General features: G+C 44.3%; 1 protein-coding gene across 1 annotated transcript in view; it reads right to left on the bottom strand.

Moving 5' to 3' along the window:
• The window catches only part of LOC119651054 (protein timeless homolog), a 543,993-nt gene that overhangs the window by 415,296 nt on the left and 112,389 nt on the right, over positions 1-16,308 (bottom strand). The window contains exon 11 of the mRNA XM_038054383.1: positions 11,644-11,744. Within this exon, the coding sequence (XP_037910311.1) occupies positions 11,644-11,744 (101 nt within the window). The remainder of the gene's footprint in view (positions 1-11,643; positions 11,745-16,308) is intronic.

Genomic DNA, 16,308 nt, shown 5'->3' with positions numbered 1-16,308 from the left:
ACTCATGAGAGTCTGCCCTAGGAGCAGCGTGACCGAAGTGGTTACAAGGTGGTATTTGCTCCCTTTTATTAATTCAAAAACATGTCATGTGTATTAATTATAACGAACACAAATCCGCCTTGTTAAAGTTTACGCATAAGCCGTAAATCCTAAATTTTGCATCTTGGGTGCTTGCTCAAGGATGAGGGTCCCGTGGACCACAACCGCGAAAGCATCTTGCTTTCCAACTGGTCCGGTCCACCATTATGTGGATGGCGGACTTAGGAATCCCTCAATTCTTAAACAGAAGGTTATTTCCATGGCTTAAGATACAGTGAATTCACGCGAAATTGATAACTTTGAACTGCTATAACTTTGACATTAGCAGCCAGATTTTTACGAAACTTTGGAGTATTATGGGCAATATTATCATGTATGCAAAATTTAGTACTCCTAAGATAAACTTAAGGGAATCAATTTGAGAAACAGGTGCCAGAAATAAGGACCATTTTGGTTTTAATTATCTAAAGTAAATGCCTACAGAAATAAGTTTGATTTTTTTTATTTAAAAATATCAAAAATGTAATGTAAAATGCATTTCTTCAAAAATCTTCCGAAAAAAACAAAAAGATGATTATTTTAAATATTATAATCTAGTACTTGTCACAGCCGATTTTGAAAATATCGACTTATGGAAACATGGCGGATGTTTGAACATAAACAGCGATTTTTGGGGCACAAATTATTTATCGCTTTGGCTATAAAACAAAAACTAAGTAATGAAACAATCCTATGACAAGTATTAGATAATGGTGTACAGAGTAACTTCAAAAAACCTCAAGGCAATCGGTTCATTGGTTTTCGAGAAACTTTGGGCACCGATTAGAAAAATGTGATTTTGAGAAAAACGCGCTTGAAAATTTGGGAATGAATATAACCCTTGAAATATTGCCGTTTTCACCACATATTCTGGGCACCTCAAATAGATTTCAATCGCCCATCTAAGTGCATATCTCTCCTTTAGTTTGAGCAGATATCAAAACGAGACATATTTTGAGGCCTAGACTCCATATAAGCGCACCACCCCGATTTTTTTGAAATTCGTTGATTTTGTAGTTTCCGAGAAGGAGTCCCGACTTACTTTATGTTTGCACCTTGTCACTCTTAATTTGCTTGTGAAAGTATTAATTGCGACCTTTCCTTTGATACCGCACACGGATACATTAGTAATACCCATACGTCCCTCTGTGGTGGCCCAACAGATAAGTAAAAACTGTTGTTCCAGTAAGAAGAAACCGTGGCGGTCAATACATCTGATGTCAATGACGACAATGAGCATGGTTTCAATCCTAAACTTACCCTTGCATGCTTTCTTGGAGAGGCAATTCTGAGGCGTGCCATTTTTAACTGTGGCGTTTTGTACCTAGAGAGCTGGGCTCTATATTGTTCCTACGGGTGAACGCAATGGCTATATTGGCTATAAGGTAGACGGCAACCCCTCGGACACCACCTTGCCGTGGTGGGGGAGCCTGTAGTAGTTTACTACTACACTAAGGGTGTCCAAAAATATGAATATGGAAACGATGGATTTATACTCTCCAAGTGGTAAGAAGTCACAGACTTCGAATCCACCCGCGACCATGAGCAATCATGTCGCGGCCGAGGCGCGGATTTTGGAGGCCTCACCACATTCATACTCGCCTACAGATCAATCTGTAGAAGGCATGCTTTCCGACTCAGTGGAAAGTTTGCACTTGGTGCCTACGGCGAAGTTAGCCAGAAAGGAAAGTACGGAAACTCTCAAATTGGGAGAAACTGGAAATCCGACTACGGCCGGCTCGTCCGCGATACTACAGCCAAAATCTACCCGCAAGTGGAAGAGGAAGGCCCGGCGGAAGGGAACTTCGGCCACTAAGGAGGGGGGACTACAGGCTGAATTCTGCCTGTCAGAACCTTCTCCTTCATTCTTACCAGGAAGAGCGGAAGAACGGGAAGCTGGTGACGTGGACGCTACTGGTTTAACGCCGGTGTGTGGAAATGGATCCAAGCGGTCCGGACACCGTGAACCTGGAAAAGCCCGCAGCCGACGGCAGAAGAGAGCACTGCGAAGGAAGATGAAGCACCTTGGGAATGAGGACATGGACGAGGCTGTACCACTAGGCGCGGTAACGCCCAGAGAAATCGGACACAAGGAAGCGGAATCTCCGGCGGAAGGTGGGGATAAACTGGAAACCCCGGTAAGATCCACACTGGACGCACCAAACTCTTCTGTCAGCGGTAATGCGCGCAAGAAGCGTAAGATCAACACATCTGCTGTGGACAACGCTTTATTGTGCTCCGCACCAGGGCTTATATCCACGTGTCTCGCGGGGATTAGGACCGGTGTGCTCCCCGTATGGGGGCTCGCACTGGGGAAGGGACTACAGGGTGAATCCTACCTGCTAGTAACTTCTCCTACACCTTCCAAGGAACAGGCGGAAGGAAGGGAAGCCAAGAGACGTGAACGGAACTGACTTGATGCCAGTTCGAGTGATCGAATCTATGCAACCCGGACACCGTAAACCAATTAAGGTGCTAAGTGGAGAACAGACGAATGCTCTGCGGGATGAGATGAGATCTTTCGTGGATGAGAACATGGGAATTGCGGTACTTCCAAGTACGGCTTTTCTCAGAGAAATCAATGACGAGGGGATCGAGTCTCTGGCGGTACGGTGTGGGGGAAACCCCGCCATACGCGGACTGCCGCATACGCTTCTAACTGTTTTGCATAAGACAATAGACTAAGTTTATGTCGAAAAACATAAAGATTGGTCAAATCAACCTGCAGCATGCCAAAGCTCCCTCCTACTTGTTGGCAGCGAGAATGACAAAGCTGCAAGATTTCCCCTATATCTTTCTGGTGCAAGAACCGTGGGTTCGATTTAATAGAATCTGTGGCATTGGATCAGTAAAGGAGGCTAGGATCTTCTACGACGAAAAATCCATAAGACCGAGAGCTTGCGTCCTGGTGTCAAGACGGTTAGAGGTAACTATGCTGAGACAATATTGTTCCCAGGTGGATCTGGTGGCGTCTGCAGAATCAAGTGGTCTCGAACTCTTAATAGGTTCCGATGCGAATGCTCATCATATTTGTTGGGGCAGTAGCAAATGCAATCCAAGAGGAGAGAAGCTATTTGATTTCATTACTTCAGCTGGTCTTATGACTGCAAACGTAGGGTGCGCCCCTACGTTCGTGGGACCGAGAAGCAGCGAAGTAATTGACCTAACAATCTGTACCCCAAAATTGTTAGAGTTGATTACACACTGGCGAGTGCTAAACGAGGTCTCATTGTCAGATCGCCGATATCTAGTATTCAATCTGACTATTGCGGGCGAACAGTCTGCAGTACAAAGACGGAACCCTAGGAAAACGGATTGGGCAAAGTTCAATGAACTTCTTGGCAATAAAGTACAGTTCCCTAGGCGACTAAGGACTCCTTTGGTGCTGGAAGATGAATTGAAAACTCTGAACTGCACACTTTTAGAGTGCTATGAAGAGGCTTGTCCTATTTCCCGAGGCCAAAGCGGTAAAACGGTTGCTTGGTGGAACCGAGAACTGCAAAAACTCAGGAAATCAACCAGGCGACTTCTAAGTCGTGCTTGCAAAAGTAACAAGGACGAAGACTGGTTAAATTTCAGGAACTCACAACGTGAATATAAGAGGCTGGTGAGGTGCTCGAAACGAGACTCCTTTAGAGCGTACTGTGAGGAACTGGATGGCGAAAGGGAGACTTCAAGGCTGTGCAGAGTCCTCAAAAGGGATGAGTCGGCCAAGTTGGATTCTCTTAGAAAACCCGACGGTAATTTCAAGAGCTCCAGACTGGACTCGGTACAGACCCTCCTGGAAGTACACCACCCGGGAGAACGGGTGAGAGAAGTGGTAGGGGGAGAGTTGACGGTTCTTGCAACCCCTTCAACACGCAAGCGTTGCAAGGGGAACTGGAACACTGCGAAAGCGGTTGTTACCCATGAAAAGGTGAGAGCTACCATACTGTCCTCTGAACATTTCAAAGCACCTGGCATGGATGGCATCTATCCGGCAATGCTATAGGAGGGTATGGAGCATTTAGAGCGACCTCTAAGAAATATTTTTCGAGGATGTCTTGCTCTGGGCAACGTGCCTTCTTTTTGGCAACAGGTTAAGGTAATTTTCATACCGAAACCTGGGAAAGACGACTATTCTAATCCAAAGAACTTCAGACAGATCAGCTTGACATCATTCTTGCTGAAAGGTTTGGAGAGACTGGTGGAGCGTCACATTCGTGGAAACGCACTTAGGTCACACCCACTTAGTGAAAACCAACATGCTTACCAACGTAGAAAGTCCTGTGAGTCTGCTCTTCATTCTTTGGTCACAAAAATAGAGGATGGAACTTTGAATGGTGAGTACGCGATGGCGGTGTTCGTAGACATTGAAGGAGCTTTTGACTGTGCGCCTTTTCAAAAACTTTGTGATGCCGCCAAAGCACATGGTGTTGATGACGCTTTAATTAAGTGGTTCCATGCTATGCTAACGCAAAGATTGTTGTGCGCTGAGGTAGGGGTCGATCGCTACCTGACTACGGAAGCGACGAAGGGCTGGAGGTGTGCTTTCGCCGCTTCTGTGGAGTATGCTGATCGACTCACTGCTATGCGAACTGCAAAATTTGCCAATACACGCTCAAGCTTATGCTGATGCCGTGGCTGTACTTGCTGTTGATCGGGATCTTGGAACGGTGTGTAGGAATATACAGCGTGCCGTTGATTTGATAGACAGCTGGTACCTTAGACATGGTTTGTCAGTTAATCCAAATAAAACCACAATGGTTTTATTCACAAAAAGGAAAAAACTGGATGGACTTTGTCTCCCTGAGATGAGGGATATTATCCTTCAACTCTCCGAAGAAGTGAAATATCTGGGGGTCACTCTAGATAAAAAACTTCTTTGAAACAAACATGTAGAGGTAAAGATGAAACGAGCTCTCATAGCTTATGGGCTGTGCAGACGGACCTTTGCCTCGATATGGGGACTCAGGCCTCATGTGGTAATGTGGATATACGTTGCCATCATTAGGCCGATGTTCGTATATGCATCCGTAGTGTGGTGGGTTAAGGTGAGACAAAAAGGTTTTCACCGTAAACTAGGCGCAGTGCAAAGAACTGTTTGTCTGGGTATCACTGGTGCCATGAGCACGACATCCGGCGCAGTTCTGAATGCACTACTCAATTTGCAGCCCCTGGATATATTTATTCCAAGCACTCATAGACTAATTCGATTAGATCTATGGGAAAACAACGGATGTGGGGGGCACAAAGCATTGGAAAAGTTACTGGGAGGACTGCATCCAGTTCTTACAATGCCTTCCGATTCTCGTGTCCCCATACATCTGTTTGGTAGAAGACATGTAGTAACCCTGAAGCGTAGAGAGGACTGGGAAGACCCAGAGGAATGCGAGGCGGGATATACGGGAGTCTTCTACATCGATGGCTCAAAAACAGAAGAGGGTTCTGGAGCCGGGGTCTACCTCTCGAATAAAAACGAGAAGTGGGCTTTTCCTTTGGGACAATATGCAACGGTTTTTCAAGCCGAAGTTTATGCGATCCTAAGGGTGGCAAACTGGGTGATTGACGAGCGGTTGAAGGGCAGGCGCATCGCAATCTGCAGTGACAGTCAAGCTGCACTGAGGGCATTGAGCAGTCCTTTGATCACCTCGAAAATCGTTCAGGAATGCAGAAACCGTTTGAACTCTATGTCTAGATTCAATACGGTGGAACTACTCTGGGTACCTGGTCATTGTGGCATAGAGGGAAATGAAATCTCGGACGCTTTAGCGAAAGAGGGGTCAATCTCCCCTATGCCGGGACCGGAGCCAGCAATTGGGGTATCAGTAGCATTGGCTAAATCTGTTTTCAAAAACTGGGAACAAGTTTCCCATAATGACAGGTGGCAGAGCTTAAATGCTGCTCGACACACCGAACTTTTCCTGCCAGAACCCAACATACGTACCGCAAAGTTTATCCTGCCGAAAAGCAGGAGGACTTGCAGGTGTATTGTGGGCATTCTGACAGGCCATAATTCACTAGCTGGGCATATGTTCAGAATAGGAATTACCGAAGATGATACGTGTCCCTCCTGTAATGAGGAAGCGGAATCCACGGAGCATTTCCTATGTGAATGCCTCGCCTATGGACGCATCAGGCATCAGATCTTTGGTGCCGATGTCCTCCAATTGCGAAGGGTAGCATCACATCCACTAACGGAAATCCTGCGATACGTTATCCGGAATATTCCGCTAGACGGGGGAGGCGAGTACAATAGGCCAACACGGCCTGAGTGCTCAGAAGCTGTAGCTTCTCCCCCACCATACACACACACACACACAGACGGCAACCAGGCCAAAGTGACGGACAAGCGAACGCAGCCTATCGAACATTTCTGTTGTGTTAACGATTAGCACGGTAGTTTGCTTGCCATTCGGCAGATGAAGATAAGCGAATTCTTAACAACCACATTCGCAGCGAAATAATCGGGTCGTATAGCATTGTCTGTGACTGAATCCTACTAGAACCGACTAGACTTTTGACGACGACCCCAATGAAACATTATCACTATCCGTCATAAGGACTCGCCGAAAACTAAGCGAATTAAGTATCTCGAATCAAGATTCTCAACCAACGGTGAACTACGCTATAGAATGGTTTCACACAACAGCGCAACGTGGACAATGCTCCATAACTGGCGTTCGTTGCGAGCAAACCATCAACCAAATCACTGTAGGTGGTTGAAAACCAGCTTGACCGATTTTTGAATGCCATTCTTGGGGTGGGTGTCATCACGATGGTCCAGGATCGAGTTTCCTTTGCTGTCATCGGACGACAGTTTTTTTCAGCCACTAAGGTGCTTCTGCTTCACTGTCGCTATATCAAATTCTCCCCGGGCAGCCTATCCTTCTTCACGCCGTGAAACTCAGAAAGCTGTTATTAATTCGACGGACCCTTGTATTTCAATAGTGGCGCACGATCTCTACCCGTCGATACAAACGCTACGTAATACTGCAGATCATCCGCTGAAATTCGAATGAGCTCCAATCTGCTATCTCACCAACAACCGACCAACGATTGTCACTGCACACCGATATCCTTCGTTAAAATGGAAATACAATTCGCTCACCGCAACAAAGACCAGACGGTTCTCAATAGTCTGAATAGTCTTTACAAAAGAAAATGAACGGCGTCTTGCGGTAATGGAGACGAAGATGTGGCGTTGCACTAGTGGTGTGGCACGTTTTCATCACATCCTAAATGAGGATATCCGTAATCGATATGGCGTTGCAACGATCGTGGAAACACTGTGAGAGAGGCGTCATCGATGGTATGTTCAGGTAACTCGCGCTAACGCGAATTTACTTGCTAAGATTGGTCTGAACATCGAAGTCGATGATGGCTTGAAACGCTGCATAGGGATCCAAAAGCCTCGGGCATCCGGATAAGGCATTTGATAAAACCAAATGGCGAAACCGATCAAGACGAGCCTACCTCACTTGTGAACGGAGCAGCGGCTGAAGAAAAAGGAGATCTCCTTTGGCACTTCTTTGAGTAGCTTTGATCGAATGTTGCCAGTATCATGTTTTAATCTCTTTCCCTCTAGTTCATATCCTTCAATTTCGTAGGATTTCTTGCTGGCTGGCCTTAAGTAACGTAAATTACTTATTGTAATTATTTTCCCTCAAGGTATAATTCCTCTCAAAGTTCTTCCTTTCACACTTTGAGTCTTTCTAGTATTTTCTACAACCCATTAGTCGAGCACTTCGTTGGCAACTTTGACGCCAGTTTTGGACATGGCCCCGATCCTCTTGACTTATTTCTGCTAAACACCAATCAATACATTCCCGTCCTTCTTCTCATAATTGGTACCTTCATTTGAGCTTCAAAGTTAAATTCCTTGTTTGCAGATCGTCCCAAGTGACAATGTCCACCTATAATCTAACTTAGCCCCTCTGATAAAATGTATAGGCAAATAGCGATAAACATCTGTAAATGCCCCACCACAATGCGTTACTTGCTTAAATCCTCGCCCAGCTTTTTTTCTTACTCTGTTGACATCATCATCATATCTGGACTCCATCCAAGACGTTGGTTTAACCCTTCATGATAATCTTCGTTTCGGCAGTCATTAAATTGATGTCACTGATCGTGCTTCCAGGATGTCGGGTTTTATATTGCGTTCATCCTCTAACTTCGACTTAGGCCAACTCTCCTTAATACTCACCATGTCTTTAAGAAGAACTTTGCCCGTGTGGAATATCCTACCTGTCTTCACTCTTTTAATCTCCCGTGTCTCTAGCAAGCCAGCAGCTTCTGGATATGTGTGTTCCTTCCAAATTCTCATTCTGATGAAATGTTCCGCCATTACTGACCTACACCAAAATTTTTCAGGTAGAACTCCGTCATGTTATTTATATAGCATGCTGGTCCCAAGTTCAAACAAAAGAAGGAGGATTCGGGCACTACTTGATACTATCCTCAGTAAAACAAAATGAAAACATGAGATCAGGAAAAGAGATAAATAAAGTATACAGGAGTGCCACATTAAATCTTCCCTGGTCCCTCTTAGTGATAGAGTGGTTCTGCAAGAAGCCGACCAAGCAAATGCACTAGAGGTCGTTAAAAAATGATCGGAACAACATTAGGGGTTTCAACTTAGTCAACGCAGTAAGACGGGCCAAGACGGCGGAGGAACTTGCAAAAGCCCTTCGGAAAAAGTGCATTAAGATTTGCGCCCTACAAGAAACTCGATGGCGAGGTGCCAAAAGCGATAAAGAATGCGAACCCGGTAAAAATGGCTGATGAAGCTCATCATTATATCAACTGATCGTACGTCTTCACCGCATACGCACCATTGATGATGGCTTCTAGTAGCTTCTCGAAACAAAGATCTGCAACGCGCCTGCTGATGATTATATCGTGGGCGACCTTAATGTTCATGTAGCTGAAAAGGCAGACGGCAATCAGTACCACGAAAGAACGGGTTCGGAGTACGCTACGAGGATAGCGAAAGTATAGTCGATTTTGTCGCCACCCAACATCTTACACTTGTGAATACATGATTTATCAAACAATAGCCTCATGTAATTATTGCCTAAATTTTATAGTGGGAACATTAAAACGCAAATCGGCGACATTTTATCACCGTTACTGACTGCAAAGCCGTTGCCTATGAAACCATTGTACCCCAGAGACGGCCGTTGATTGCTACCTCGCGAATAAAGCCACCGATACAACAGCATGCGAAACGCACGAAAATTTTTCAACGAGTTCTTGATAACCGTATTTGCGACATTGTTCATAAAACCGCGAACCAAGCCGGGTTTATCAAGGCCTGCGGAAGTATCGACGTAATACACGCTGCAGGGTTACTCATAGAGGAACACCGTGAGCAGCATGACCTGCTTTATATTGCATTTCTGGATCTACAGAAGGCGTTTCACCGTGTGCCACATGAACTCATCCGGTATGCTCTGCAGCAACACCTAGTACCAGACGAATTTGTCCGCTGGGCTAAATTGGCGGGTACATTAAAACCACTTCGTGTCTCCGTCGTTGCTTAGCAAGGAAGTGCCCTCTCACCACTCCTTTTTCTTCTTGTTATGGACACTGTCACACGGGACATACAATGTCTCATGGCAAATCTGATTTCGAAAAAGTTGTTTAAATATGGAATGAGTGCATTATGAAATGCATTATGAAATTGCTCCACGTACTAACGCAGCCTGGATGAACTGGCGTTCTTTATGATTGACGTATCAACGAACGTCTGAAATCCAAAATTCAACTCAGTGTCATCCGCCCTGTACCCTCTTTGGTTCTGAGGGTTAACTGACTAGAAAAAAACAATTAATGGCGCCTCGCGATAATAGAGACGAAGATGTTGCGTTGGACTAGAGATGTAACGTGGCATGATCACATCCGAAATGAGGATATTCGTAATCAATATGGGGTGGCACCGTGTCTTCAATGATATAGTCACGTAATTTTCGCTAACGAGAATTCACTTGCCAAGATTGATCTGACCATCGAAGTCGATGGGAAACGGCCGAAAGGACGGTGGCTTGATGGGCTGGATGGTGATTTTTAAGTGTTGAGATTGCATCCAGATCGGGCATTTGACAGAGCAAAATGGCGCAAATGATCAAGACCGGCGGATCGCGCTTCTGAACGGGACAAGAACTGAAGAAGAAGAAATCTCCTTATATTATTGACGAAGCGCAATCCACACTAAAGAAGACAGTTCCAAATCACTTTTGGGAAGCAACGAAAATGGAAGTTAAAATCAAACAACTTGCTTTATGTTTGCAGAGAAAAACGGCGTCATTCAGCACACACTTTGTTTATGTGAAAGAAATATGTATTTCATTCAGATATATTTCAGTGCCAAGACCATACTGACTTGTGAAATGAAGTACCCAGTTTTCGGTAAAACTGATCTTAAACACAAATTATCAACATTCGTTAAAAATTACTACTCAATACTTGCTCGTAAATAGTATATTTACTTTTAAGCAATGCATATTTAACGTTGATTAAAATTTCATCCGTCTGGCCCCACACTATCCAAAGTACATTATTTCCGCCCCATCTAGCAAACATAGCATCATGTCCTGAACTTCACAGACGCAACCCTTCTCCCTGAAAACAATATCTCATCTTATCTACATCTCACTGTATGAAAAACGTAGAAAACGCTGGAGACTACATTTCATCCGGCAGACAGGTCCGGCATAGAAGCAGAACAAACAGGGATAGATGTGCATAATATTTGAAGCAAAAGTCACGTTTTTCCATTATCCATTACCCATTATCCGTTTTTCAGTAAATGTGCGAATAATAAAAGCACATTTTGCCCGGAGATCCTAAATAAATGGCAACTTTCAAATGGGAATTTATTGCAAAGCAATCATGGATTGGATGGTGCGGGACGAAAGTATTCGAGCAGAAGCTCCAACAGAGAAAAACACAAACGATGAGAATGTCCTTGTGGCATGGCCTGTCCCTGATGACTGTTAAGATAGCTAAGACCAAAAGAGGAGATAATATGATGCGAACATGATCAAATTGGATTTATTCGTTAGTATGAACTGTTGTGGGCTTCTTTAGGCCTTGAAGAGAGGCTTATGGGAGATAATCATAAATAAATCGCCAATGACGGGGAGTTTCACCGGGGCTACAGTCAATTTGTTCAACTTGGACTCAAAAGCATCAGTGCCAGAACCAGATCAGTAACTTACCACTCTTCAAAGCGCATTTACTAAAAAAAAGTCTGAAGGATAAATCTTAAGTCGGCCGTAAAGCACACTTGGCCCTTTTATATTCTTGTAAGAAGTCCACGATAAATCTCAATTTACCCCAAAGAGATTTGCTCTCATCCCCGCGAATATATTCTTTCACATTGCTCTTTCCAGATTTCAGCTCTGACATTCAGAAACATTCTGAAATTTTCAACTTTAAATGAAAAAAAATTAATGACATAATAATTTCCACATCGTCCATCATATATGATGTAGATACATAAGCAGCTATGTTGAATTAAGACTATCTTGTTTTTGAATCTACCCTCTCCCATCTGTCTAGAGCATTCTAGGCACTTACCTGGACCAAGTTTTGAAAAAAATATCTCCCGTAATAGCATTAGCTCGTCCTCGGGCGCCGCTGAGATAGCGCCGAAGCAATCATTTTCCGGCCAGACTTCTCTGTAATTACAAGATAAAAAATTTAAAATTAGAAGCAAAGTGTTGTAAAAAGATTAAAGATGCATAGTCATAATTTCCGTTGGAGTCGTTAATGATTTGCTTTAAAGTTTGGAATGTGAAGAAAGTGTGGGAGTTTTATGATGCGAATTTGTCTCTGACCGGTAAAGCCAATAGCAAGGAGAAGGTACTTCCTATTTACCAATTTTATATAGAAGCAAAAGAAAAGATGGAATGATGAAAATCAATGAAATACTGGCTGATTGAGTGATGAGCTTTTAACATAAAGTAGAAGAGTCTTTCGAATTTATGGCGCACCGAGACCATCAGGACCATCAATATGGCGCTATCTGCTTGCTCATGAAAGGAGCCTGCGAAGCATTTAGTGGAGAAGTATATTTTCCGTGAAACATCGAACTAGAAATGATTTCTCTCAGTTGAGCCTGATCTCAATACGTACGTCTTAACTCAATTATTCCTTAACTTCTACCTTTCCCACACCCAAAATAGTGTTCCTATATTCCGAGTGTTAAAGCCATTTTTTCTTCTCATCTATTCCCGCATCTTTGATCCCTGAAGTGCGAAAGAACACAATAATTTGCCATTTTTATGCTTCTTCCCTAACTTCCATTAGAAAAAAAAGCTAATTGCATTTCTGGCCACACGTGGCCTATTTTTGCTGACTTCCCTGACCTATTCCGTATATTAATTATTCCAGTTCATTGTGAACAACATTTAATGCAACTGGAACACAGGAGAACTTCTCGGGGCAAGTGATAGTTTGCATTTGAAGTATGCAAACATCGTGGCGAGTGTGTTTGCATAAACGGAGTACATGGGAAAATGCTGATCAGGGGGATGGTTCGTGAAGACAAGAACAGAAAGTAAATCCAGCAGAAAACCATTTTCTGATAATTAAGCAGAAAAGACACTAGTTCCCAGGTTGGCATAATTGAGAAAATCCTTTGTTTCCTCACTGGAAAAGAAGGGCGGCATAATTAATGTTAACAAGAAGAGAAACTGAAAAACGAACCCTTCGGATATGATAGGTTTTGTGGTTTCTTATGTTAGGTACTTGGGGTACAGAACTTGCTCATTACACGCACGCACATACAGAACTATCGACGGTCCCTAACCCTTTTGAGAGGGGAGAAAGGAAGAGTCATTATAGTCTGAATCTCTCTCGGTCTTCGATTAGGTGGGGCAACTATACCTGGACTAACTGTATTTGCTATTAAAATGGGAAATCAGTGTCCCGCTGAGGTAGTGACTCCCTCGTGAGTTGGGGCTTTAGAATTCACTAAAAGGGATAGGGATTTATGGGCAAGCAATCTACAATTCTGGAAATTCATCATGCTTTGCAAATGCCTACCGCCCCTTGGGATCAAACTTACTTCTCGGCTACGACCTTCCGCTTTCGTCAACTTTGGATGAACTTCTCTTAAGCACAGTGCCACGGTACCGTAAAATGACAGCGTAACGCACCAACAGAAACTTCCGAAGGCAACTTTGTATGACATTGTGGTCGCCATTCATCTGAAATCAAGGTACGTTTGGTTTCAATTGACCGCCTACGTTCATCTAATCAAATCGAATGCATCGTAGATTTAGGAATTATCTTTTGGATATGCAAAACAAGAGAGGCGCTAATATCGGCCTCGAACGAGAACCTTACGCTTGGTTGCTAGGAAGCTTCGAACTTTGAAGCTCACCACATAGTGGCTGCTAGTGGTTGCTGATCAGACGGCAGACGTCTTGAACAGCTTGTCCGAGAATATTACCGGGCATTGAACTGGCATCAAAAGTGATATTTACTCTGGCGCTGAAATCATTGACCACGTCCTGAAGATCTGCCCGGACTTGAAAATGGATCAATGAGCATAAATAATGCTGTTATTGCCGCTGCGAGTGGGGACAACGTATCATGGAGATAAGTTTCGGTAGCACGGCACGGCACGCGGAGCTGCTTCTTCCAATCATCTGTAGATTCGGACTATCTGAGAAGATAAAAAAAGAGAAGAAGGGGATAACTGATTCCAAAGAAGTACAGTTCTGAGTACAAAAATTGGAGGGTTACTTGCGTGTTCCTGTCGTCTGCTCATCTTCAACTTCTAGATTTCAAGAGCGTCAACAGGGACTGTATATAGAATGCTTTAAGTAGGAGGAGTATTCCGTAGAAACTAATAGATACAATCAGAGTGACATATAGTGATGTAAAACATCACATGCTGCACCGCGGTAAAAGTTCAGACGAATTTAAAGCAAAGATCGAAATCCGACAACGTTCTGTTGACCATACTATTCTTTCTATCGGCAACGTCCTTCATACTGCCTTATCAGTAAAACGTTGCGAACTTTAATGGGCCATGACATCAAACGCCTCGTCTATGCTGATGACATCTGTTTCTTCTCTCAACGAGTACCTTGGCCAAATGGCTCCGGATTTGGAAAGGTAAGCAACAGAATCAGAAAGCAGATTAACACCAACAAAACCAAGGTTCTCAATATGACTGATCACCGCCCTTGTCCGGGTCAGATATCGGTAGATGTGAGAAAACGCAAGTGTATAGATCACACGTAGGTTTCCCAAAAAATACATTTCGCAGAACATTGGAAATCCTCTACCGGCGGTTTTTGGAAGCGGACCAGCGGTCTCCCGGACCTCGAAATCCAACGACCACAGTGCCTCAACAGTAGGAAACTTTACTACTGTGGTATCTAATGTTACAGGCACACGGAATTAGATAGAAATGATTTCGTCGGCGGATCCGTTTAGAAGAAGCTAGATTTTTCGCAGATCTCTAATCATATGGGTGCAAGACCTCACGATTGACAGTGCTACCCCCAGGGGGAGTATGTGGCGGTACCGCTTACCTACCCGCGAGATGTAAGATGCACCGACCAAACCGGAGCTGCCTTTATTGCACTGTGCCACAAGATCATGGAAACTCCGCCATGCTATTAACATAGTATGCTGGTCCCAAGCCCAGGTAAAGGAGGAGGGTTTGAGGCAACGTACTCTGTACTATCCTCAGTAAAACAAAAATAAAATGCTGAGATCAGGGAAAGAGATAAATAGAATATAGTTGGATTTATTCTACTATGCAAAATCCTACCTGATCTCTCTTGGTGACAGGCCCCGCAACAGGTCGACCAAGAAAATGCATAGAATGTCACTACAAACATGATGATCGGATTAAGTCAGAGGCCTCGGAGAAATGCTAGGGCGTCCACCTCAGTCGACGCGGCAGGACGGGCCCCGGTCCTGTCGAGAAATGGGCAAGGGTTCTTGACGCATGGACGGCGTCAGGACGTAAGCAAGTTAGTCCGCACACAACGAACAAAACAAATAAGTGTCTGCACGCTAAATGTTGGTACCCTAACTGGAAAGACCGAGGAACTCGCAAGAGCCCTTCGGAAAAGGTGCATTGACATCTGCGCTCTGCAAGAAACCCGATGGTCTGGTGCCAAAAGCTGCGACATTGAACGCGAACGCGGTAAAAATGGCTACAAACTTCTCTATTTTGGTAACCCACACACTCAATATGGTGTTGGCATTGCCATCTCAGAGGGTTTCCGTGATGCCATTAAAGAAGTCGAACGATTTGATGATCGGCTGATGAAGCTCACCATTATATCAGCTGATCGCACTATTCACTTCTTCACCGCGTATGCACCACAGACAGGTCGACCTGATGCCGAGAAAGATGCCTTCTGGCAACTTCTCGATGAAAAGACTTTTCACGTGCCTGCTGATGATTACATAATCATTGCCGGCGACCTTAATGGTCATGTGGGTGAAAAGGCAGACGGTAACAGGTGCCATGGGGGAAAGGGGTTCGGAGCGCGCAATGAAGGTGGCGAACGTATAATCGATTTTGCGGACACCCATGACCTTGTACTTATGAATACATGGTTCATCAAACGATTGTCTCATCTTCCCACATTTTATAGTGGGAACAATAAAACGCAAATCGACTATATTCTCATAAGACGCCAACATTTTACCACTGTCACTGATTGCAAAGTCGTTCCCTATGAGACCATCGCACCTCAACATCGGCCGTTGATTGCTGTCTTGCGAATTAAGCCACCGATAAAACGGCGTGAGGAACGCACTGGCCCGCCGCGCATTAAATGGTGGCGATTTGGTGAGAAGAACGAAGAAACGGTCTCACTCATACGATTGCCAACCATTACGAATGTGGAAGAATCATGGAACCAAATGAAAGGCACGATCCACAAAGCGGCCTCTGCAACCCTCGGGGTCACCAAGCCGGGTAAGCGGTACATCAACCGAGATACTTGGCTTTGGAATGATGATGTTGAAATGAAGGTCCGTGAAAAGAAACGCCTCTACCACAAATTTCTCGACGATAAAACGCCTGCTAATTGGCAAATTTATAAGAATGCCAACTGGGAAGCAAAGAAAGCGGTCGCTGTCACCCGAGCGAACCATTTCAAAAATCTTTACGATAAACTGGACACTCGGGATGGCGAGAGAGATCTGTATCGACTTGCTAAAAGCCGTGATGAACGCACACAGGATATCGAACACTTCTGTTGT

This window comes from Hermetia illucens, chromosome 3 (genome assembly GCF_905115235.1).
Source record: "Hermetia illucens chromosome 3, iHerIll2.2.curated.20191125, whole genome shotgun sequence".
NCBI lineage: Eukaryota > Metazoa > Arthropoda > Insecta > Diptera > Stratiomyidae > Hermetia > Hermetia illucens.
This window is presented reverse-complemented; position numbering and strand designations above follow the sequence as displayed.